This window comes from Camelus bactrianus, chromosome 17, assembly GCF_048773025.1.
Source record: "Camelus bactrianus isolate YW-2024 breed Bactrian camel chromosome 17, ASM4877302v1, whole genome shotgun sequence".
Lineage (NCBI taxonomy): Eukaryota > Metazoa > Chordata > Mammalia > Artiodactyla > Camelidae > Camelus > Camelus bactrianus.
Window position 1 is genome coordinate 512970 of NC_133555.1, and position 24315 is coordinate 537284.

At 61.1% G+C, this 24315-nt stretch overlaps 1 protein-coding gene across 1 annotated transcript in view; it reads left to right on the forward strand.

The window, feature by feature from the left end:
- The window catches only part of CHCHD6 (coiled-coil-helix-coiled-coil-helix domain containing 6), a 120526-nt gene that overhangs the window by 88816 nt on the left and 7395 nt on the right, over positions 1-24315 (forward strand). Inside the window, exon 6 of the mRNA XM_074344171.1 lies at positions 14516-14586. Coding sequence (XP_074200272.1) covers positions 14516-14586 — 71 coding nt within the window. The remainder of the gene's footprint in view (positions 1-14515; positions 14587-24315) is intronic.

Here is a 24315-nt window from a genome sequence, read left to right on the forward strand (position 1 = left end):
GTCACAGCCCTGCACCTCCTGCTGCAGCCTGGCTGCGTTATGAGATGGTCTTGTCAGCCGTCTCTGCCTGTGCTGCGCTGTGCTTGCAGATACGGAGACAGAACCCGGAACGTGGGGCCTCGTGGGGCCTGCGGGGCCCTCTCGGTGCCGCGGCGTTTCCTGTTGGCGTTGGTGCGGCCCCGGGAGCAGACGCACGGACGGTTACAGGTGTGTCCTCTTGCTCTGCTCGTCCAGGTGTTCCTTGTGGGAGGAGCAGAGCTCTTGTCTGGGTCTGTCCCTGCTCTTGGGTGGAGGAGTGCTGGGTGCATCCGGCTCCCAGTCTGCGGACAGACGGTGTGCGCTGTGTCACAGCACTTCCGGGCGGGTATGCCCAGGTGCTCCTCAGAGGCAGAGTCCCTCTCCTGGCGGTGATGCCACATCCTGCAGAAAGGAATTCTTTTTCCAGGGTCCTTTACAGCTGCTAGTAAACACTTAGTGAGAACCCTTACGTTCTAAATGTTAAGCTGAGTTAATTAGTAATTTTTGCAGTAAAGGGGGGAGTTATTTTCCACTTAAGTAATGATGTATACTTGGTATGTGTTGAGCTATGTTATCCCCACAAAGCCTGCTGTTTACCAGTTTTCTCAAACTGCTCTAAAATTAGAAGTTGGAATCATAGGAGGTGGGAAGCCATGAAGAAAACTCATCTGTGTTTTGGAGAAACAAAAGGTCTGACGTTTCCGCTGAGAACTGATGATGGATTGAGCGTGTTTACAGTGATTTGGGGCAGTAGAGGGGGTCCCTGAGCGAGGGTACCAGAGTTCCCACACGTGCATTTTCCTTTTTTCCAACCCTCTTTCCTCTTTTGATTTTCTTTTCTAAGAAAAGTCTCAAACCAGGAAATATCAGAGAGCTAGGAAACTTACTACAAAGAACCAAATTTTAGTGTCCCACTGCAGCTTCACCCTTTGAGATAAAAAAAAGTCAGATGTTTCAGCGGTTGGAGTTCTTTTTGGAGCAGCAACTTGGCCCTTGGAGCCCACGTGGTGTCCTTGGTGCCCGTGTCTGTTTCCCAACGTCCCCGTGGTCTAGCCTGGGTGAGTGGAGTCACCTGCCACTCAGGTCGATCACAGTGAGCCTGGCATTCCCACACCCCTAGACTGCCCAGGTGGAGAGGCCTGAGGTCAGACCGCCCAGAGTGGCACGGCCAGCTGGCCCTCCCTCCCAGGCAGCAGTCCTGGGGGGGAGCACTCGGTTTCCGGGCCTGGACAGCACCTGCTCCCGCTCCTGGACCAGGGCCCAGCCCTCAGAACCCCCCTCCTCCCTGTGCACCCCCCACCCACTCCTCCACCCGCAGCTGCGTCCATGTCCGGCAGAGAGATTGGACGGCCCCGTTTCGCTAAGGTCCTTGGAGTCTGCCCAGCAGTCTGGACTCCTTGGGAAAACCTGGCACCTCAGTGGGACTTAATTTTAAAACACATATAGCAAAGTCAAGTTGAACTCAGTTTGACAGATACTTTGCTTAAAAATTCTTGTAATGTAATCGTTTGCAGTAAAAGATAGGAAGGATTTCAGAGAGTGATGCACGATGATTTGTGACATTTCAGGGAGGCGGCAAACACACACCGTTTACACCCAGCCGCACCTCGGCTGTGGTCTGCAGCCTCTGGGGAGAGGGGGGGTTTCTTCTCTGGGTGGGAGGGAAAGTTCCGCAGGTGGGAACTTGCCACTTTCATGAGGAGAAGGGGCCTCGGGGGCCCAGACCCAGGAGGGCGGCCGTCAGCAGGAGATGGGAAGAGAGGGCTGCGGGGCTGTGAAGTCCTGGGACCCAGACCCTGGAGGAATCGAATTCTGGTAACTCTGGCAGAAATAAGGTGAGGTCTCAGATGTGAGTGTTCAAAGTTAAGGCTGCCCGAGTGCATTGATTTCCTTAAAAGCTTGCTCTGTGGATGCTGTTTAAATATATTTATTAAAACACCCGAATTTAAACACTGTGACCAAGGCCCATGTTTTTAAAATAGAAGCTCCTTTACTAACAGACTTTTATAGACATAAGCAATGGTGTGTCTGAGTTCAGTCTGTTGCCGTCTGTTGTCTAGTTGAAGCATATTAGGGAAATCCCGCCTTGCACAGGTATGTGCCTCACAGAGGGAGGTTTTGTGGGCCCCCAAAGTCTTCAGAACACCCTTTGGGAGTCTGCCCGTGGATGACAGTGGAAAAGACGGTGGGGAAGGCCGTGGGGATGACGGTGGGGAAGGCCGTGGGGATGACGGTGGGGATGACGGTGGGGAAGGCCGTGGGGGTGACTTTTCAGACAGAGATGCTGTTTGTTCTGAGGATGAGGCCTGTCCCTTTCCAATTACTGAGCGTCGTCCTTTCCTGTCCCCCAGAGGGCCTGGGCTATTACTGGCCACCATCCACTCTCTGTATGTTCCAGGCGAGCTGGGTGACACAGGAGATACCCCGTAACTTGCCCCCTGCCATGCTGCAGTCCTCGCATTCTGACTCCGTTTCCCCGTCTCTTCTGCTCTGACCCCGCTGCCTGCTTCCTCACGGCTTCTCAGGTCACTTTTTCCTGGTGGCTGCGGGGGAGCCACAGCTCTGGGGGACAGAGGGGGCCGGTGCCGAGGGAGGAGGCCCTTGTGCCCCTGGGGCCCCAGCCACAGGCATCCTCCAGACTCTTCCTGAGCCCCACTTGGAATCGGGAGCTGGGGTCACCTCCAGAGCACCTCATCCCCTTCTTCCAGGACAGCACCTCTGCCTTAGGATTCAGCCTCACTCCCGGAGACCCCTCCAGCCCCGCCCCGGCCCCTCATCTCCTCGACTCCGCAGGTTCCTTTGTGATTTCATTGCATGCTCTGGGGCCTGACGTGCCGTCAGCTAGACCTGGTCTAGGGTAGCACGCGGAGGACGCATCCTCTCCGAAGTTTGATGAAACCCTCTGTCTGGAGTCTGTCAGGCTTGGTATCTGCGGTGAGTCAGCCTGGCAAAGGGAAGCTGTCCCTGTAGGGGCAGCCCGGTGACTGCACACGAGTGAGGGCGAGGCCACAGAGCAGCCTCCCCCAGCCAGCGCCTCCTCCAGCCTCTCCCCGGCCTCCCTCCGGTTCCTCCAGCTTCCCTCTGGCCTCTCTCTGGCCTTCCCCCGGCCTCTGTCCGGCCTCTCTCCAGCCAGCTGCAATGGACACAAGGCCCTTCCCCTGAGGACGCACCGTGATGACAGAGGCCACATGGATGCTGGAGCAGGAAGGTAGAGGGAGCCCATGGGGGCATTGACACCACAGCTTCATCCCTGGGGCCTGAGCCCCGGTTGCTGTAGATTATCATAGCTGCATCGAATCCTGACTGGTCAGGAGACCCTGAGATATGGCATGTGTCTCACACTGGAGCGAAGGCACAGTTGAGAACCCCCTTCTGCTGCACCCAGCATGTGTACCCTCACTCAGCAGACACTGGCTGCTCTTCTGTTCCAGGCCCTGAGCCGGTTCCTGTGGCTGAACCGTGCCCCACTCGCCGCGTACTGGGTTCCGAGGCGCTGAGCTGCTCTTGCGTGCGGTGGGACTTGTGGAGGCCGTGGGCTGTGGAGGGGGCAGGGCCCAGTGGAGAGAGACAGGGGCCCCTGGGTGCCAAGGGGTGGGGCCAGAGATGCACCCTCCCCTGCAGCCAATGCTGGGAGAGCTCGCCAGCAGGCAGGGACCGAAGACGAGGGCTGAGGCCGGGAAGGCGTCTGGGTGCCTGCCTCCCCTGTGCACTCATTGCACAGAGGCGAGGCCACTGGGTGGGCTTGGAGAGAAGGGAAGCCCTGGGGTCATGCGGGGCTGCAGGTTGCAGGGCCCGGGGGTGGTGGTGGGCTACAAGGTGGCCAGAAGGGCGGGGCGCCCAGCACGGAGAAGCTTGAATGGACGATGGAGACACAGCCGCACTTTCCACGCACCTGCCAGGACTGTGCTTTCTACCTGGTCACCCTAGGGCCGGGCTGCGCACCTCCCACACAGAGCTGCCCTAGCAGAGGCCTGAGCCCAAGAGGCCCCCAGTGCAGGGACGTGACCACATGAGTCCACTGGGATCCCACGTCACTGCAGCGCCGGCCACGGGAGAGCAGAGCTCAGTGCCTGAGGGGAGGCACGTGAGCCTGACCACTGCAGGCTCAGGGTCTGCTCCACTGACATGGACAACCAGGGATGTGGGCTCCACGCTTGCAGGAGGCTGGCCGCCTCAGGCAGGTGCAGAGGGCATGAACCCCAGGGAGGAAACTGGCCAGTTCTGCGAGGACAGTGGAGGCTTCTGGAAGGTGGTGGCCTCAGAGCCGCTGTGAAGAGCCACTGTGAAGAACTGTGCCTGCACCTTGGAGCAGCCCGGGGCTGTGGGGCCAGGGTAGGGGGCAGAAGCAGAGGCCAGCTGGCTCTGCCTCGACCCCCGCGGAGGACAGAGGACGAGATGCTGTGTCCCGGACTCAGAGGGTGGCTGCCTGATGCATCAGTGCTCCCCAGCCACGCCCACCAACGCTCCCGGAGTCGCGCAGCCCCCGCCCTCCACCTGCCTGAGCACTCATGAGCCCCTCGCGCCCCTGCGGCAGGTGTCCCTGCCGACGACCGCTGCACCCTTCCCTCTGCTCCTCACACCTCCTTCGCGCAGCTCCTGCAGCGCCGAGGGGCTTTGAGTGTCAGAGGCATCCTTTACAGGAAGGAGCCTGATGCCACAGCAGCCCGGCCTGCCGTCTCCCACCAGGTCCGCAGGAGGCACTGCAGGGGTGGCGGGCTGGACCCTGTTCGCGTGTGTGTGCTTGTGCGTGTGTGTGCGTGCTTCTGGTCACGCGCTGCGGGGCCAGCACAGGGAACCGGGCGCTGTCAGCAGTTTGGAGAAGTTTGGAGAAGTCATAAACAGCTGAGTGAGGGCGTCCCAGGCGTGCACGTGCTCCTCCCAGCCAGCAGGGCTGGAGTCCGCTGTGGCTCCGCCCATGTGTGTGGTGGTCCCACCCACAGGCCACGGGGAGGAGGCAGAGTGGGGGGAGCAGGTTGGAGGGTCTCTGCCCCCACAAGCAGCCCCTGCGTTTCCCCGGGGGGTCATCTGGGAGGACAGCCTGTGGGGACAGGAACAGCAGCTCTGTGGTCTGAGTTTGGGAGCGGCTAGGCCGGGTGTTCTCCAGGAACCTTCCAGGTCGCCACGAGCAGGTTTTGTGATGATGTGCGAACTCCTGAGGCACGTCTCCTTTGGTGCCCTGGTCTTCCAGGCGTGTTTCTGAGCAGGGCCTCTCCACCCTGGAGCCCCCAGGAGTAAGGAGTGTGTCACTTTGGATGGGATTCCCGCAGGGGCGGGGGGCAGGGAGACGGAAGTGCAGCAGCTGCAGGTCTCGGCAGGCTGGGAAGCTCCTGGGGAAGGAGCAGCGGAGGAGGGGCTTTTTAGGAGGTGTCCTTGGGGCTGTGGCTTTGGCCGCGTGGGATGGCGGATCGGGTGACTCCCTTTAGCAGCTCCTTTCTGCCAGGCGGGTCTGGGTCAGCGATCTGGGAGAGTGTGGAGCAGAAAGACAGGCTGGGCAGAGGAGGCCAGTGAGGCCAGAGCCTGGGGGAGAGGCTGGTGAGGAGGGTGGGGGCCCTGGGATGCTGAAAGCAGCCGTGACTGCACTTGGGGAGATGGCGTGGGTTCCTGGGGTAGTAAACCGGTCGGGCAGGTCTGAGTGTGGAGGACCAGCTAGGCGGTTCTGCTCAGTCCCCAGTGAGTGGCAGGGACCGAGGGTGAGGGAGGGGGGAGCTGAGAGGTGGGTGGACTCGGTGTGGGTCTGAGGTTAAGCGACCAGGCTCGCTGGTGGGTCTGCGGGTTGTTACGGACAGACGAGTGGTCGCGGGCTGAGGCTCTCATCCTGGAAGCAGGGATGCGGTGTGGATCCCAGAGCCAGCCCTGCTCCGGAGCTCCCACCTCAGCGCGGTGCCTGGGCCTTGTCCTGGGCCCAAGGGGTGGGGCTGCTGGGCTATGGGGGCACCTGTGCTTCTCGGCGCGCCAGGTGCCTCTCAGGGACGTGCTGGCTGAGATGCCTCCTGCGGCCTGGCCGCCACCTGCCTGTCCTCTGGGCCCGCAGCTCCGCTCTGCCCGGCACAGCCCAGCCGTCTCCTTGGTGCAGCCTGTTCTGCACAGGACTGGTAAGCGGGTGGATCTTCAGCTGAGAGGCAGTGTCCCGGAGAGGCTGTGAGACCCGGTACAGAACCTGGACACCCGCCGCAGTGCTGGGGTCTCCCCGTGGGGAAGGGCACATTCGGACCTTCGCAGCTTCTTTGGTGCCGCCTCTCTGCCCGGTGTGTTGGGCATCCCTGGAAACCCCACTGGACAGTCCTGGCTGTGCCCTCGGGAGGCCGTGGGTCTGTCCCTGCCCTGATCCACACCCCTCGCCTGCTCTGCACGGCCGCCTTCCCCGAAATCCAGCCTTTTCCTCATTTTCACACGAGACACAACTCCTGGAACCTCGGGATCTGGTCACCTCCTCGGGAGCCGTCAAGGTTGCTCCTCTTAAAACGGACTCCCTTCCTCCCAGGGAGGCAGAGCCCTTCTGGCCCGATGCTCACACCTTCCACTCTGTCCCAGGTGCGAGTGCTGCTGCCTGGAGGAGATCTTCCTTTTCTCAGAAAGCTCTCATTGCCCGAAAGTCTCCTTGGCTGACTTGTATGTGATTGGGCGATGCAGCTTTGGGAGGCGGGTGTGTGACGGATGCTCTGGCTGAAGGAGGTGTGCACCTCTGCTCTCCAGATTCAGGTGACATGTTGCCTGTCCGACCTGTGGGGACCACGCGGGCCTCCCCAGGTGACAGGCAGATGGGTCTGCCCAGGTGTGGTTACTGTGCCGGGCAGCTGGGCTGCAGATCAGGGGCTGAGTCTGGAGGGAGGGGTGTCCTGGCCAGCGGGGAGCGGGGCACAGGGGGAGGGGGTGCCCAGAGGGAGCCCTGGGCCTTCAGGAGGCTTGGGGAAGGGTCTCCATAGACTGTGACCAGGGAGGGGCCTTCGTTTGTCTTCCTGTGAGACTCGGCAGGTGGAGAGCCACACAGCCAGGCAGGAGACGCTGAGGCTGCCGTGAGCTGGGAGCAGAGCCCCGGCAGCGGTGCCGAGCTGCGTGGGATGGGTGTTCTGTGCGTGTTCGTGTATCTGAGTTAGCGCCACGCACACACGTGAGCCTTGTAAGACCACGCAGGGCGGGGCGCCTGTCTTCCACCAGCCCTCATCCCACTCGCCAGGAGGAGCCACTGGGCACGCTTTCCTGCTGACTTCCCGAGCCTCACCCGGGCGGAGTCTCACAGCGTTGCCCCACCGCGGGCTGCTTGCGCCCTAGTGACACTTCTCAGGCTCTCCCTCTGCCGGCAAACCCAGCCGTCCTCGTGCTTGTTAACAGATGCAGAGCTAAAATCATAGACTCTTCAAGCCGGAAGGAGCCCTCACCTCGGCCGGGTCTGATTGGCTCGTTGTGCGGGAACCTGGAGAGGTGCGGTGACGTGCGGCGGGGCAGTGAGTCCGTGCAGGGGAGGGCTCCCCAGGGGCTGGTGTCAGGTGACCGGTAGTGATGACCGCTCCAGCAGCAGCCCCTGCGTCCATCACTCTGGGCTGTCGGCAGCAGGGGAGGGCAGGAGAGAGGACATACGGGCCTCTGCACACGCCAAGGCCAGTGCACGAGACGCTGAGTAGAGAGGCCACCTGGGCAGGGAAACGTGTGTCCAGGCTCCGGGAGAGGCTCCGTCTGCATCAGCGTAACAGGCGTACCGTCGTCTGGGCAGCAAGCGTCCGGCACCCTGGATCCTCTGTGTCTTGAGGGACTCGGGCATTGAAGCAGCACTGGGTGCAGGAGGCTAGCCTCTCCTACTCCTTTGCCGTGTTTACTGGCCTCACCCCATTGGCACCACAACCAGCTTTCTGGTTCCCAAGGGAGACCTGGGAGAGCCGTTACAGATCTGTGGGGCCAGCTTGTCCCCCCAGTGCTTGTGCCCCGGGTGTGTGTGCCCCCAGGTGTGTGTCCCCGGGGTGTGTGTGCCCCCCGCGGTGTGTGTGCCCCCCAGGTGCGTGTGCCAGGGTGTGAGAGCTGAGACTACAGACTAGAAAGGGCACGTCTTTCTGGAATGTCAATTTTACATTAATCTTTTGGGGGGAGAAATGCTATTTTCATATTAAAGCCAACACATGGCAGAATAGCATGGAAAATTCAAGTTACTCTTTAAGATAAACAGGTGACTTCAAAGCAGTTTCATCATTCTTCAACCTGAGGCCCCCCCCGGCCCCGCAGCCCTGGACCCTGGGGTGTGTCCCTCCTCTGCATGGGACTTGGTTGTGAAGTGTTTTGGTCGGATTAGGTAGGTTTTGTCAAGCAAGTAGAAGTTTATCTTAAGCTAGAACCAGCAGGTCGGCAGGGCTAGGGCCTCCCCCCAGCCCCTGACTCTGCTCCCCCGACTCCGACCCACAGCTCTGCCCCGGGTCCCAGAGTTTCTCTCCTGGCTTTGGTCCACCCTGGCCCTGACCCCTGATCCCGTGTTACCTCCACGGTCCGCTGGCCATGTCTCTGCTTATTCCCAGAGGAAACCTGGCTTGCCAGCCTCTTCTCACCCCGGCCAGAGTGAGGCGCCCAGGGCCAGCTGGAGCTGAGCCTGCTCCCTGGGGCCACTGCTGCTGGACGGCAGGGGGTCTGAGCCTGGAGGGGACGTGGGCCCACTGGAGCAGGAGGCTCTGGCCCAGCCCGGGCTCCTCTTGGACCCAGGGTGTCCGTCGCCCTGGCGGGCCTGCCGTGGCTCATCCTTCCTGTTCTTTACCATGGGCGCCTCCTCCCAGCCTTTAGGACCGTCTTGTCTTTCACTCTATCCCTTTGCTCTGAAATGTACCCCCCCGTACCCCCCACCCCACCCCCAGGCACCCGGAAAGAGGCCTCAGGAGCGTGGGCCGCCTGGTCTCAGGGCAGAGTCTCCTTGCCGAAGCAGATGCATGTGGGCGCGGAACTTCTCAGATCCACACGAGGAACAGAGACGCCTGGTTCAGGCCTCTGTGGCCTGAGTCACCGCTCCTGACATGTCCCTCCCTCCCACCCCCGCGGGGTCCGGTGCAGAGCCGTCCTGAGGCCTTTGCTGTGTGGCCCTTGGCTGTGGAGAGCCACAGCTGACTCATGGCGGGTCCAGGCTCTGACTGCCACGGGCCACCAGCAAGTCACAGACGTGGAGTTAAAATTCACGTCTCTTGATTTTTTTCCAAATACCTTTTTATTTTCTATTGTGCTCTGCATTTTTTCTTCAAACTATGTAGATACTCATTTAGCCAAATAGGTTTCTGCAAATGTAAACGCCAGCTAGCCAGCAGCACAGGCCTGGCGGGCCACCCGGCTTCCGTGTGAGAGCAGCTAGGCCTGCCCTGCGACTCTGCCTCCGGCCTCTGCACCCTGACAGGGCCCCCCCAACCCCGGACAGGAGCTGAGCCTGCCCCGACCGGCCCCGTGGCAGAGCACACAGCCGGCTGGTGAGGGCTCTGCAGTCCACCAGCCCGTGGTCTCCACCGTCCGTGGGTGACCGGACTCCCAGGAAACCCCAAGCTGCTTGTTCGTGGGGGCGGTCTCAGCCCCTCCCAGCCCAGGGCCCGGGAAGGACAGGAGCTCCCGGAGGCAGCCCTCTACCCCAGGCACACCTCCGCTCCTCGCCAGGAGAAGCAGCTCGTGGGTGGCAGTCGGTGCTCGCCCAGGGTGCGGTGTCCAATGGAAATCAGACCCCAAAGTCCTGTGCGGTTATGACGATGTGACAGCATGTTCCGTGGACCCAGGGCTGTCCAGGGGTGCCGCATGTGTGTCCATGTCTGCATCTGAGTCTACATCCCCGTCTACACTTGTATCCCACCCTGGGCACAGGTGGGTGCCCAGGCTCTGCTTCCTCACTCCCTTGAGAGGGGAGAACGGTAACCCCCACCATACACTTCACCATGTGACAAGACTCAGTCCGGCCCACGGAGGGTCAGGGTCTGGAGAGCCCGCCCCAAGCCCTGGCCCTCCCCGTGGTGGAGCAGGGCTGACAGACTTTTCTCCAGGACGTCTCACACATCCAAATACCTGTAGGAGAGTCTCACCTGAAGCCAGTGTCACACACACTCATTAGCCGTTTGCAGGCCTCTGTGGCCCAGAGGTGACATGGGCAGTGCTGAGGTGACTCCCGAGAATGGGGCAGAGGGAGCCCGAGACCTGCACGTCTGAGCAAGCTGAGGAACCGGCCGCTCTCTGGTTCACACAAATGACCCGACTCCCACGGCCCTTGGCCCAGGGCAGAGAGATGGGCCCCGGTGTGTGGCACAGAGCACCAGAGGGAGCTGGCAGAGGAGTGACGCTGCCCAGAGGTGGGGAACGCTCTTGTCGGGAGTGGAAGCGTGATTGGGGGTCTCCTTGGAGGTCGGTACTGGGAGGACCTGGCAGGGTGGACGAGGCTGGGGGGCACGGAAGACGGCAAGCCTTGATGTGCAGAGCCTGCCCGGGGGGCTCCACGGGCATCCTTCCGGGAGGGCAGTGGCTCAGGAGAGCCCTGGACGCTGCTCTGCAGATGGCAGGGGTGGGGGGCTGTGAGCTGAGAGCTGAGTTGGGGGGATCGGGGACTCCTCGAGCCCTGGCCCGGGGCCCAGAGGCCCTCACGGCCACCCCAGTGTCACTGGGACTCCCCACTCCAGGTAGCTGGGCTCCTAGGCTTCACGTTGTCTGCATGTGACCGTGTGTCGGGTCTGGGTTTGGTCTGCACGGCCTTCGATGCGTTAGATCCCTCGCTGGGGACAGGTGAACACGTGGGCGGTATATGGGCCTGCTCTGGGTCCTCCCCTGCCCCTCGAGGTTCCGACCCTCGTGTCTTCATCCGGCAGAGCGTAGACGCTCCTACTGAGCCTGTCACTCTAGGGGTGCAGGGCCAGCCTGTTTCCTGCCCTGGACACACCGCCCAGATGGGAGGTCCTGTTTGACGGCTCGGTTCTCGTGGCCACGGAGCAGAACCAGTGAATGTTGCTCTTCCTTGTTCCCACAGCATTTGGTAAGCAGGGCGGGGTCCAAGTTCCTGGTTCTCACATGACCCCTGTTGCCCCCGCTGGTCAGGCCTTCCGCCTGCTCTGGGTCCTCTGCATGGTCTGCAAGCTCCCGGTGGGTGGCGTCCCCGGAGTGGCTGCCTAGCGACCCTCCACTGAGACACACGCCGCGTCCCAGCGCTCTCTCAGATCTGCCCTTGGGGGGCCCCCTGCGCCAGGCCCGGCAGCAGCTCCGGGGACACATCGGGCGCAGCGGCTGAAAATCCTCCCTTGGTGGGGCCCCATCTTCCAGGACACGCCCTCTCCTCCGTTTTCCGTCACTCTTCCAGAGGCCTTCCTTGTGGACGTGCATTTGGGTATTAAGTTCTTAACGTCTGTTATTTGCCCTGTGCTGGGCCCTGCTCTGAGCAGTTTATGTGCGCTGCCTTGGGGCGTCTGTAGCAACCCCCACAGCACTGTCCCAGGGAAGCTGGGACGCCGACCCCTACAGGGTCAGGACTCTGCTTGCACCCTGGCCCACACCCATCCCCGCTGCCCGACGTCCCCTCAACCTGGAACGCTCTTAGACCCTAGCCTCGTCTGTCCTGCCAGACACATGCCTGGTGGACAGACCCCGTGGGTCCCCGTGAGCACACAGTTGGCAGCTAATGAATGAAGGTGGCTCCCTCCAGGCCATCAGACTGAGCTCTGCATCCTGGCCCTCCCCAACCCCCTTGCCCACCCCCACCCCGTGTGCTGCCCAGGGCTCATCCTGGCTGCAGCGGGGGTGGGGGCAGCCTGACACTTCCCCCTCCTCCTCCTTCCCAGCCTCCTCCGCCTGCCCCTACCCCTCACCCCGCACTCTCTTTTGATCTCGAGAAGCCAGGCCCTTAGAGAAATCAGACAGTATGAAATATGAAAAGTGCTTGGGAAGTAATTGAAGAAACACTGTGACTTTTGAAACCCGTGGAGATAACACTTGCACCTTCTTGCTCACGTTATTTAATTTTTAATGGCAGATTTAATTAATGGAGATCAGGTCTTCTGGTTTCAGCCGTTCAGTCGGAGCAGCTGGAGGAGGAGGAGGGGCAGCTGCTCACGGGGTGGAGGGAAGGGCTCAAAATTGGGGTCTGAAGTGTAGTGGGAAGAGAAATCGCCAGGTGCCAGCTAACCCGCAGGGAATCGGTGCCTTGCCTCAGAGCAGGACCCCCGGGGCCGTAGGCCCTGGCAGCTCCTTCATTTGCAAATAACAACCCCCCTTTGCCCGTGGCCAAGGTGGAGGGACACCCTCTCCAGCCCTCCCCACTGGAATTGGGAGTCTGAGGCAGGTGCATTGTCTCAGGACCCTGGCACTCAGGGGGGCTCCCCGTGAGGGTGGGTGCCCCCACAAGTCCTTCCAGAAGCCCCTCCCCTCAGTGGAGTCTGGGGAGGGCCCTGCTCTTGCTGGCAGAGGGCTCAGAGTGCCCTCAGCAGCCCAGGAAGGCCGGGTGGACACAGGGAGCTGCTCTGCTCCCGGGCGGAGACCTGACCTCTGTGTGCAGGGGATGCTGGGGCGCCGTCCTCCTCCTGCTCAGCAGATCAGACGTGGGGCGGGAGGGGAGTTCCCATGAGTCATGCTCAGCTGGTAGAGGAAGCTCAGAGGGCTGTCACAGCCGCTGCTTGGCCGGTGGGCACTTCCTGTGACAAGCCTCGCTGACCACACGTTCAGTCTGAGGTCACGGTCAACTCAGCCACTGACCAAGTTCACCCGTGCATGGAGACGCAGGGTCAGAGCATCCCGGTGCTCCTTTGAAAGCGGACGTGGTTGGCGTGGGGGGCCTGGAAGGGGCCGGACTCTCCTCCTGGGAGGGAGGCCTGAGCCGGAGGCTCTGTTGCGGGGAGAGCCACATCCTAACGGTGGTCAGGCCCGCCCCCTCGGTGCCCGGTGCGCAGGGAGGCAGGGCTCGGGGAGGAAATGACCCAGCGAACTCAGACGTGGGTGTGCGGGTGTGGGAGGTACAACCTGGGCCCAGGGTGGAGCCTGTCGCGAGGTCAGGAGGGCGTCTGCCTGCACGGGGCAGGGGGGCAGCATGACCTGCGTCCTCACCCTCCCGGGGCCTGGGTATTGGTCCACTGTCCACTGGCTGAGGCAGATTCAGGGTCCAGGGAGACAACGAGCTGGGTGTTGGTCTCGTGAAGCTCGGGTGGGGGGGCGAGGGGGAGCCCCCATTCACTCCGCACCTGCGGTACTGGGGTGTTCGCAGTGCCCGGCGACCACTGGGGGCATTGGCTGTCTCCCCAGGTCAGAGGTGAAGAACCATACTGGGGAGATGCAGGGTGACCTCACTCAGCAGCTGGGGCCAGAGGCGGGCAGCAGGATCACTCCAGCAGGGCCCGGAGCAGAATTCCCACCCCTCATGGGCCTGCAGCTCTCGGGGCCCCGTCCATGTCTGTCCCAGCTGGCTCTTCCCGGAGGCCTGGTCCCCTCCGGGCCAGACCCCGCCTTTGATGCCCTGCATGGCTCTGGGCACCTGTCACTCTTTCTGGTCTGAGTGGTGTGTTCCTTCTGGCTTGGGGATGTGGGGTCCCTTTGCCTGCCTCACCAGCTACTCTTGGGGACCAGCTGTCCCATGCCCCAGGGAGCACCTGGAGCCAGACGCCTGCTTTTGCCCATCTGTAAAGTGGGGACCAGCCCTCCCACACTGCTGTGGGCAGGTCTGGCCCAGGTCCTCACAGGGTGGGCAGCCCCACGAGATGTCTCGCTGGGCAGTCCGAGGCCAGCCCTGCCTCCGGCTTCATTCTCACGACCACGTCCTGTGAGAAGCCGGGTCTGCTGGGAAGCCTGACAGGGCTGGTGCCGGGGCAGCTGCTCGTTCTGCCGGTCTCCTGTGGCGACTGGGAGGGCTAGGGGCTGGGCCCAGGTGGCCTTGGGGCGCAAAGAGGTGGTGGGACTGACCAGAGGGACGCCTCTCTCTCATGCTGCCACCTCCACACCGCCCGGGCCCTGGGCACTTTCACTGGGTGGCCTCAGAAGGAAGGACACGTGTGCCTCTGGGATGGCCCAGCAGTGCTGCTGAGTGCGTGGTCCCAGCTGGAACCACGCGCCTGGGCTGCGGTCCTGGCACCGCCGCCTGCTGTGTGACTTGGGCGAATGGCTGCACGTCTCTGGGCAGCAGTCCACCTGCCATAGGGGCTGGACCAGAAGGAGGCTCAGCAGACTTCTTCTTTAAAGGTAGTAAATGCCTTAGGCCATGCGGGCAGCACAGTCTGTCCACGCTGTGGTGCACAGGAACAGCCACAGATGGTGCGTTCACGAGTTGTGGCCGTGGCTGTATGCTGGTAAAGCTTTATCTGCAAGACGGGGTGGGTGGGACCCCTGAGTGCAGGGCCTGTGTGTCCTTCCAGCCGTGGCTTCTGAGGATTCTGCTGCCACGGTGGGTCCCCGAGGTGCTGGGCCCTCACTGTGGACCAGTCGCCCTCCGTGTGGTGCTGGCCGGGGGCTGGGCCTCTGTGCGTTCAGCGAGGCTGCAGCCAGGAGGGAGGGAGGGGGGTTCAGCCTGGTAACTGGTTCTGTTTTCTCTTCGTAGAACGTCGAGACATACAGGCTGTCTTCACAGCAGTTCCACGAGGCAGCTTCGAAAATGGAAGGCGCCATCAAGTAAGAGCAGCTTCCTTGTGAGCTTCGCCAGCGCGTGAAACTCCCCCACGCGCTTCAAACCTGTCACCTCGAGCCTGGCGTTACGTCCCAGTAGCACAGACGCCGTCTGTTCGCCCCGGGTCTGAGGCCGCCCTGTGCCGGCTGTGAGCAGAGCTGCCCTCTGCCTGGGGGGCGGGGTCTCGGGGCTTGAGGTCGGGCTGAGCTGTTGAGGTCTGTGTCCTGCGAGCTGGGCCGGGTGCTGCACTCGGGGCCCCAGGGAGGCAGGAAGTGTTGCTGCGTGTCCCCCACCCTCGGAGGGGCTTCCAGAGTGGCCTGTCCCCTGTGGGCTCCTCTGCGTGCCTGGGCCTGAGCCCCACAGTCTGCACAGATGCCCAGGTGGCCCTGAGGAGTGCCCTGTCGTCTGCGTGCTCCCGTGCTGGAGGGGAGGCCTTGGAGCCAGAACGGCGGGAACAAGGGTGCAGGCCTTGGGAAGGTCTGCGGGGTCCCTCTTGTGCGGTTGTCTCCTGGGACCTGTAGACCTCCGGAGATACCCTGGGTCTCCACAGCTCCCTGCCCCCCCAGGGCTGAATTGGGGTGAGTCCCCCGGAATCCAGTCACCGTGCAGAGTGGGGCAGGGGAGGGCCCGCCACCTCGAGGGGACACTCACAGAGGTTCGGGGGCTTTGGCTGCTGAGGTAAGCCATGTGGGGAGCAGGGGGGCACATCTAGTCATACCTGGCACGGCAGGGACCTCCTGGGGACATACACGGACGCTGGTACAGCCGACTGAAGGGTGGGTGTAGGGAGGAGAGCCTCTCCTGCGGCTCAGGGCCTGGGGTGGGGACAGACACTTGGAGGAGGGCTTTCCAGCGGGCGGCAGAGATGCCTGTGGGACCCTCGGAGCCCAGAAGCGAGTGGGCATGGGGGCTGCATGGACCCTGAGCGCCGATCGTTCCAGCTGCAGGTCCCCTGCAGACAAGGTCCTGCCTGGCTCATCGGGGCTGAGAAACACTCGGAATTGCAGTGAGCGGGGGAGGTTGGGTGACAGCCCCCAGGAACATGACCCGGAGAGGCGGGGGGGACCGCGTGGGAGGCGAGGGGAAGGTTCCACGTGCTACAGCCGCCTGGACGACTGCTGCCCCCACCAGTGTCGCTGGGCGGTCGGGGCCCAGGGCACTTCCTCTCTGCCCCTCATTTACTGCTGGTGGTCCCGTGCCACAGACTGAGAACGGAGGCCGGAGAGGCTAGCTCCCTCGGATGTCCAGGCTCTCACCTGGCACCTGCAGGCCGTTCCTCAGACGCCGGTCTGCACGTGAGGGGGCAGCAGGTCAGGTCGGAGGTAAGGGCCTGCAGGCCTGGATTGGACCTCAGCCCTGCCTCTCGCTGGTTCTGCGCCTTGAGCAAGTCACGCGGCCTCTGGGGTTCTCTCGTCCGCCCTTGAGATGCACATGGAAGGGGGACCTAGGACGTCAGCAGCTGCTGCCGGGGCTCAGCATTCTTTTACTTCGTCATCACCTTCGTCACCTGCTGGCAGGACGACGAACAGACTTAGTACATAAATTGAGTTTACTGAGAAAACATGTCTTTTCCCAGACAGAGCAAACAAGAGGCCGAGTTAGAAGCTGTCTTACTTAAACCCTAGGGTGGGGTGGAGTCTTTGGTAGGGAGAGTTCTTGGGCTTACAAATAACGGCCAAATAATGCATCGTAAATACCTCTGTGGAAGTAAACGCAGCTGCCGGCAGTGGTCACGCTGGGGAGTTTTCTTCTGAGACTGGGCGTCTTTTAGCAACTCGGAGTCAGCAGAGCAGTTTCTTAGGTGGTTGACCAGATGCCCATGTGTTTCTCCTGCGTCCACCAGGCACCATGCCTGGCACTGGAGACAGGACAACAGGACAGCTTCCCGTCCTGCCAGCAAGGAGCTTACGGCATTTGGGGATAACAGACCACATCTTAAAATTAATTGCACCAAAAGCAGTTGCCCAGTGACTGATGGACAGTGGCGGTAGTGAGCCGTGAAAGACAGACCTCCTGAGAGAAGGAGCCCTGACCCAGACCTGTGTCCAGAGGCTCCTCTTAAACTGACTCCACAGAGGAGTTGGCCCGGAGGGGGGAGAGAGAGAGAGCATGTCAAAGGAAAGTCAGCAGGTGCAAAGGCCCTGGGGCAGGGAGTAACTGGCATATTCAAGGGATTGGAAGCCCGCAGGGCTGGAGAGGAGGGCATGAGAAGTCGCAGGAGCCAGACTGCGAGGACTGTCGCACACAGAGATTCTGCTTGTGAGCCAAGAGCAGTGAGATGCCATTTCAGCTGCGTTCTTTCCTGACACATGCGTTTAAGGTAGTGATTTCTCTATAAACACAGCTTTTGTCACGCCCTGCAAGTTTTGATCTATTGTGCTTTCATTATAATTCAGCTCGAGATCTTTCTAATTTTCATTCTGATTTCTTCTTTGACTCATAGGTTATCACACAATGTATTGCTGAATTTCCAAACATTGGTAATTTTCTGGTTGCCTCTTGAATCATTGATTTCTGGTTTAATTCTGTGACGAGAGAACTCACTCTAAATCCTGTAAACTTTTGAGTCGTGCCGTGTGACCCAGTGGCTGGTGTGCGTGCAGCTTCCGTGTGCCTGCAGCAGCGTGCCGTGTTCTGTCGGGCGCACGTCCTGTGTGTCCCCGGGTTGGGCCGGGCAGCCCCTCTGGATCGTTGCTGATGCGCGGATCTGTGGTTCTTCCTGAGATCACTTCCTTCCATCTAAAGAACTTCTGGTGCTTCTCTCACTGTGGTTTGCTGATTACAGGCTGTCTGGAAGTGCCTTCACTTTTGAAGACACAGCAACCCTTTCCTTGGGCTTTTTCAAGGAGTCTCTGCTCTCCACTGGACATCTGATCCCCGCAAAAGTCAGCGTCGGTGTTACTGTGATTCTTCTGTGGTTCTCTCTCTTTTTCTCTGTCTGATTTTCAGATTTTCTCTTTGTCTTTGGTTTTTTTAGCAGACTCTGGAGTGCCCGGGTTGAAGTTTTCTTTCTTTTTTCCTGCTTGAGGTCCGTGCCTTGGGGTCCTTTGGTGAGTTTTAGAAATGTTTCAGCTATTCTCTCTTCAGATTAAATCCTGTTTTGCCCTCCATGGAGTGGCAGCCCCGCGTTATGGCTCACACGTCTCTGCGCTCTCTCTTCCGCTTCCTTGGTTTCTCCGGCTCCGTGCTGTGACCTGAGCTGTGTGTACTGACTTTTCACTTCCCTGATCCTCTGCCTTAAACCTATTCATGAATTCAGAATTTCAGTTACTGCGTTTTCTTCAGTTCTAGAAGGTCACTTCACTTTTTCTCCCCCGGTCTCGGGTGAGAGTCTGGGTTTTGCATCTAAATTCTTGAACATGTTAATTGTAGTTATTTTGAAGTCATCTGCAGGTCTGTGTCTGTGGCCTGTTTCTTCCCCTTGGTCCTGTTTTGTTCTGTGCCTGGTAATTCTCGGTTGGATGCCAGACATCGCAGAGGAAGGACGGAGGCGCTGAGGGTGTCGGAGGTGCTCGCCTGCCCCCTGAGGCGCTGAGCGAGGCATCACCGCAAGCCCTGTGGTCTGAGCTGACTTTGGCAGCAGAGCTCTGGCTGCTTCCGATGTGCCCCATCCCCAGGGTCCAGGACCCCCTCCTTGGTGAGCTCTAGGCCCCTGTTTTTGCTTCCTCAACTCTGTGGAGCTTCTGAAAACTCCACTCTCCTTTCAGTGGCTTTTTACCAAGTTCTTAGTTTTTTACCTGGAGGCTTCTTGAGCTCAGGGATCTGGAAAATGCCTTAAAAGAGAAGGACAACCGAGTTCCTCACTACATTTTAGCTCCCTCCTCCCAGGGTCCTGGTCCCTCAAGTCCAGCTGCCTCAGCAGCTCAGGCCCCAAAGCAGTTTGTCTCCCCGTCCTGGGAGGGCGTCCTGAGAGGCCCAGAAGCCCTGGAGCAGAGGCTGTCTCCCAGCACCAGAAATCGCGAGAACTCTGGGGGGCAGTGGCTCTGGCGTGAGCACTCACCTCCAAGTTCCCTTCTCGCCACGACCTTGGCCCTTAAGTCCTGCTTTGTCGTGTCCTTAGTAGCCTTCAAACAGACTTTTAAATCCCAACTTTCAAATTTTTTTTCTCGGAGGAGAGCGTGGTTCTTCCACAAGCTACGCCCCAGTGGGGCGATGGAGGTGGAGTTGCCAAGCAGACACCAGTTGCATCAGCGGTGTTAGACGCTGACGGACGGGCAACTCTCCCAACCTCCCTTGGGCCACTGAGCTTTCCTGCGTGTCCTCAGGTTCCAGGAGACACCTGCTGAGGGCGGTGGGAGCTGGTGACTGAGGAGGAGCCTGTGCACGAGGCCGACGTCCACACGCATGCACACACGTGCACACGCACGCACACGCACCCACACGCACACATGCACACCCACACAAGCACACACACGCACACACACCCTTCACCCCACAACAGCACAGAAAGCGAATTGCTCAGATTCCCTGAAGGGAGGGATCAAGACACCGGGGGGCATCCTGCATTTATTGTCACACCTATTTTTTCATGACGACCTGTGTCCTCTTCCCAGGGGATTCATTCCGACCTGTCTCGGCTCCTCCCCATCAGGAAACTTGTTCAGCCCCCCAGCCCCACGGAGAACAGCCCCCAGAGAGGTTAGAACAATTGAGCCGAAGGAAGGTTATTAAGCATTTCCTGGAACTGAGTTGTTGTCTCCGAGGACAGCGATCTGAGAGGCCTGATGAGGAAGGTCAGGGCCGCTGGCTGGAGGGCCTGGCTTCAGGCGCACGAGCTTCCCCAGCCTGCGCCTACCAGGGGCCTAGAGGTGAGGCTGACTACTCGTCAGGACAACGGCCGTGCGTTCGAGCCCCAGAGGAGACAGCATTCCAAACGTTCTCTAACACGGAAAACGCTCACATCACCCTGAATTCAAAAGTGCTTCACCACCCCCATCCCTGTCTCAACTAACCTTTCAAAAGAAGCATTTTCTATTCAGAAATTTACCAAAGCGTGGCTTACAGTGGTGTACCTGGCTCTTTGAGAGGTCAACACGGCAAACCCATTTGATAATTCTTTCACCAGATCGAAGTGCAGGAAGTCCATTCCTCCAAGAAAATGGGGTCCGGGCCCTCAGTATGTGCTGCTGCTGTGTGGGGCTCACAGTTCGGGGTCCTCATGGGAAGCGTGTGGCCGGCACTGAGACCAAGTCCCAGGGCCTGCAGGCTCCCTTCCCCAACTGTGAAACGGGGCAGGCACGGGGCACTGTGGGATCTGAACCCGGTCAGGTAGCGTCTGCACCTGCTCTTTTCTCCTGGGATGCAATGCCCCGTCCCAAATGTTTGGGCAGGGAGTTCTCTGCCTGCCTGACGGATGGGCTTCCGTGAGTGCATGTGCACACATGTAGGCCTGTGTGCGTGTGTGCACGCACGTGTGTGCACGTGTCTGTGTGTCCACTGTGGTGTCTGTGTATGTGAGTGTGTGGTCCTTCCCAGCCACAGGCCCTCAGCAGGGCTGGCCCTACCTGTGCTGGCAGAGCTCCGCCTCCCACAGCAGGAGAGCAGCTAAGAGGCACAGGCCACAGTGTGTGGCTGCTGGGTGGAGCACCCCCGGAAGTGTGGGTGACTGCGCCCTCAGCTGAGGGGGACATGCTGGGAGGAGGCTGCTTCCTGCCCCGGCAGACGCTGCGTCTGGACACGGCGTCGGGACTCTGTGCGTAAGCCCCACAAAGGGACTCAGCTCCCGGGTGGGCGTTCAAGGGGACCGCGTGCTGTCGTGGGTGGGAGGACTCCCGGAAGTTTCCACCTGCGACTCCGCTCATTTCAGGACTCAGAATCGGCTGTGTGGTGCGTCTGTGTCTCCCGCTTTCTGTCTGGAACGCCCTCCCTCTTGTTTCCTTACAGATTATGCTCACTTTTCAGAACCCAACCCAGGCATCTTTCCTGCCTACTGTTGGTCTCCCCCAGAGGTCTGTCCACTGCCCTGAGTTCCTCGGCCTTCCCAGCGTTCGGCCCAGGACTCAGCTGTGCGCGATGCTGGTCGAGTGCACACTGGCGGGCAGGCGAGCCGATGCCCATTTGTGGCATTTGGGGTGGGATTTAAAAACACACAGCCGACTGTTCAGGCATCTCCTCAGTGCGCGGCGGGGCTGCGTGTGCGTGGCGGGGCCTTAGGTCCAGTGAGGGGTGTGCAGGTCCCAGCGGTGCCGGTCAGAGGACGAGGCTGCGCTGACACACACTCCTCTTGCTTCTGAAGGTTTGAGGTCGTTTGTTAAGCACATAATAAACACTCAGTAAACAGTAGGTATTATTTTGTGGAAACTCACACTTTAGTGGGTTCAGAGTTAGAAAGGTTGGAGAGTGGTGGCCAGGAGAGGCCCAGTCCTCGGTACCTAGAGTGATTCTGCCCCACAGCTCCCCATCTGGGGATGTGGCCTCAAGCCCTCGCGTGTGCGCAGGGCAGCCACAGGCAAGGGCATTGCCACCGTGTCTCCAAGCGTGAGAGCCTCACAGGCCATGCAGGGACAGAGGCCAGCCTGATCCGTCGACTCTGGAGCAGCAGACGAAGCTGGAAGGGGACTCAGTAGACATGCAGGATGTCTCATCGGGGAAGAGCTCGTCATGGCTCTGTCTGTGCCCTGACACTGTGCTGCACCGTGTCTGCTCTGTAGTTTGTGTGCACATAGGGACGGTCTGGAAGGACGGGCTCCAGGTGGGCACAGCAGCCTCCTCTGGGCAGTTCCAGGACATTCAGGATGGCTTTGACTCTGTGCATGCATGTGCTCCTGTAGCCGGTATGACTAAAACTTGGTAAGGGTAGAAAGACACTGACAGGGGAAGGACTGTCAATGGATGGGTGGGGGAGTCAGGCACTGGGTGACGGGGACAGCGACCACAAGCGGCAGGAGCTGGCCTGGTGCATGAGTGTGCACACGTGTGAGAGTGCATGCAAATGCATGCGAGTGTATGTTGGAAGGCGTGCATACGTGAGTGTGTGCATGTACGCATGTCTGTGTGAGCACCTGTACGTGTGTGCATCTGCGTGTGCACGTGTGTACCTTTCTGTGTGCAAGTGTCGGCGTACTGCCTGCATGTGTGTGTGAGTGTACACATGAGTGCACGCATGGCTTGTGAGTCTGTATACATGTGAGTTTGTCTGTGTGCCCACATGCGAGTGTGCCGCTCTCTGGGTGAGGCCTGGCCTCTCTGACTCACCTGCTGCCTGTTCCTGGGCGTCTCTGTCGCAGATGGACAAGGCGGAGCCTCGCTGGGCAGGGGCACGTGGGGACGGGCGGTGTCTGTCCTGTCCCTGTGACAGCGAGCGCGGGCACCTGGAGGTTCCGGGAGGCAGTGTCGGACTGGCCAGTGGCAGCAGCTTGGAAACCAGAGTTAGCCCAGAGAGGGCCCCTGACTCGTGCTGGGAGACCGTGAGTGACAGCCAAGGGGAGGCAGCTGCCCGCCTGTACTATCCCGAGACATCAGAGGGACATGGCCCTGTCACTGTGCTGGGCGGCCCTCCCCACGCCGGGCTCGAGCAGAGGGGCCACTTTCCCTGCGTCCCCGCCTGTCCTCCAGGCTTCTCCGGGAGGGTCTCCTCATGGTCTGTTCTTGGCCAGCTGGGGGCAGGGACGCATCCCTCCCAGACTGGTCCCCAGGCCCTGCTCCATCGCCAGGGTCGCCGTCCGCAGAGGCAGTCGGGGAGGGCCTGGTTGCATTTGCTCATTACCTCCCTGCCCCTTAGGTTTTTTTAAGTCATAGTTTCTCTTTAAAGAGGGGCCTGGGGGGTGCTGATCTGGGCCCCTCTCTCCTGAGGCTGCTGCAGAGGGTGGGTGCCACATGGTTTGCCTCCCCGGGCAGCCCTGCCCTCTGGAGGTCCCTGGGGCGCCATCCTGTGAGCTCCCACTCCGCTCCCAGGACCTCAGACTCCGTGGACAGGAGCCCAGCGCTGCCGTCTGCCCGCAGTCCGCCCTCTCAGAGCTGGCTCTGTGTCTGGGGAGCGGGCTGCTGGACCCTGTGCTGGTCGCTGCAGCCTCAGGTGAATGCCACCCTCCCACGCAGGGGCCCGGGGACTTCCCGGGACGTTTGTGGGGTCAGGGTGGCTCTGCAGGGTGAGCGGAGGCCTGGGGTGCCGAGCTGGAGGGAGGGCCACCTGTGCCGCGCAGAAGCAGGTTTAGGGGGGTGGTGAGGCTCCGAGGCAACTGGGAGGGAGGGCGGCCTGGTCCCAAATGTGAAAAGCCCTTGTGCCGTCGAAGAACTTGGAGTTTGGAATTTATCCCACAGGCGGGGCGAGCCATAGAAAGCGTCTGAGCAGGAGCTGATGTGATCAGATGTGTGTCTTCGAAGGAGAACTGGCAGTGTCTGGGAGGTGAACCGGTCACGGTGCTGAGGCAGAGGAGGGGCCCGCTGGGGAACCGCCCACCGCCTGCAGCGACGCACCCAGGGGCTCGCCCTCCCCAACAGACGCGCTGGGCTCGCCCCTCCCCCCCGACATGCAAGGCCAGTCTGGGGAGTGACAGACAAGTGCTAGTGACACAGCATGCCGTGAGGGGACAGGCTAGGAAAGCAGGACGAGGGGCCGTCCCAGACCCCGGAGCTGGCCAGAGGGGTGAGAAGGGGCTCCACGACGCCGGGCTTGGGCGCCAGGCGGGGGGGCTGGGTCCGCCCAGCAGAAGGGAGTCCCCCGACCAAGGCAGGTGAGCAGGGGTGCTGGGGTGGGGGTCGTCCCCTGCCCCAGTGCTGTGGGGGACGAGGGGCTCCATGAGGAGGGGCGGGGGGGGCCTGTCCGAGGACCACGGGCGGTGGGCCCAGCCTGCTCTGCTGGGTTGCCTGTGTCCCCTGCTGACCACCCGCCACGGCCTTCTTCCTGATCACTGTCCCTGACCCAGGAAGCTGGCTTCAGAGCCGGCAGTCCGCGAGCCCCTCCCTCGACAGAGACCAACGGCTTGGTCCCCTGCTCACTTCAGAGTGCAGCCGCCGTCCCCAGGGGCCCTGCCTCGTGCCACGTTGGCTCCCTCTGGAGGGTCACGCTCACCTTGGCTCTCGGAGGGGCACCGTCACAGTGGAGGGCCTCTCTTTTCAGTTGGGGAACAGGCTCCCGCTGACCGGCCTCCTCGTTGGGTTTACTCTTCCGAGTCCGTCGCCTCCCGGATCTGCTTCCCGAGAGGAGGCCTTGCTCAGAGTCCTGCGGCGGCCCCGTCAGGCCGGGCCTCTGTCCCCCTGTGGTGAGCCTTGAGAAGGTCAAGAGGGGCAGCGCCGAAGGGCCCCTCCCATCCAGTCCCCGAGATGCGCACTCCCCGACCCTTGGCGCCAGGGCTCGAGGGCTGTGGGCCGGGGTGGCATTCCAGGAGGGAAGTCTCTGTGGCCTCCGAGCTCCTTCACGTGGGGTTAGTGCTCACGTGTGGCATCCCGACCATCTCCAGACCACGAGGGCAACTGTGTGGGAGGCTGGGGGTCTGAAGGGTTGGGGTCTCCACCCGTCACCCAGCAGCTCTGACCTGCAGCAGCAGGGGACCTGCCCGAAGGGTCCACCTCCAGAGGACGGTGTGCATGGTCCGGGCTGGACACACGCGGCCCTGGGTGTTCCCTCGTGCCCCCCAGCACGTCTTCCTGCACATGTGTGCACGTGCTCGCACACACGACACACGGCCCTGGCTGGCTGCTCCGTGCCGTGGCGGGGTGCAGGGGTCCTCCGGTCAGTGGGTTGGGGGGACCGTCTCTCTAGGCTCCGAGTCTGGGAGCAGGTAGGTTGAGCGCAC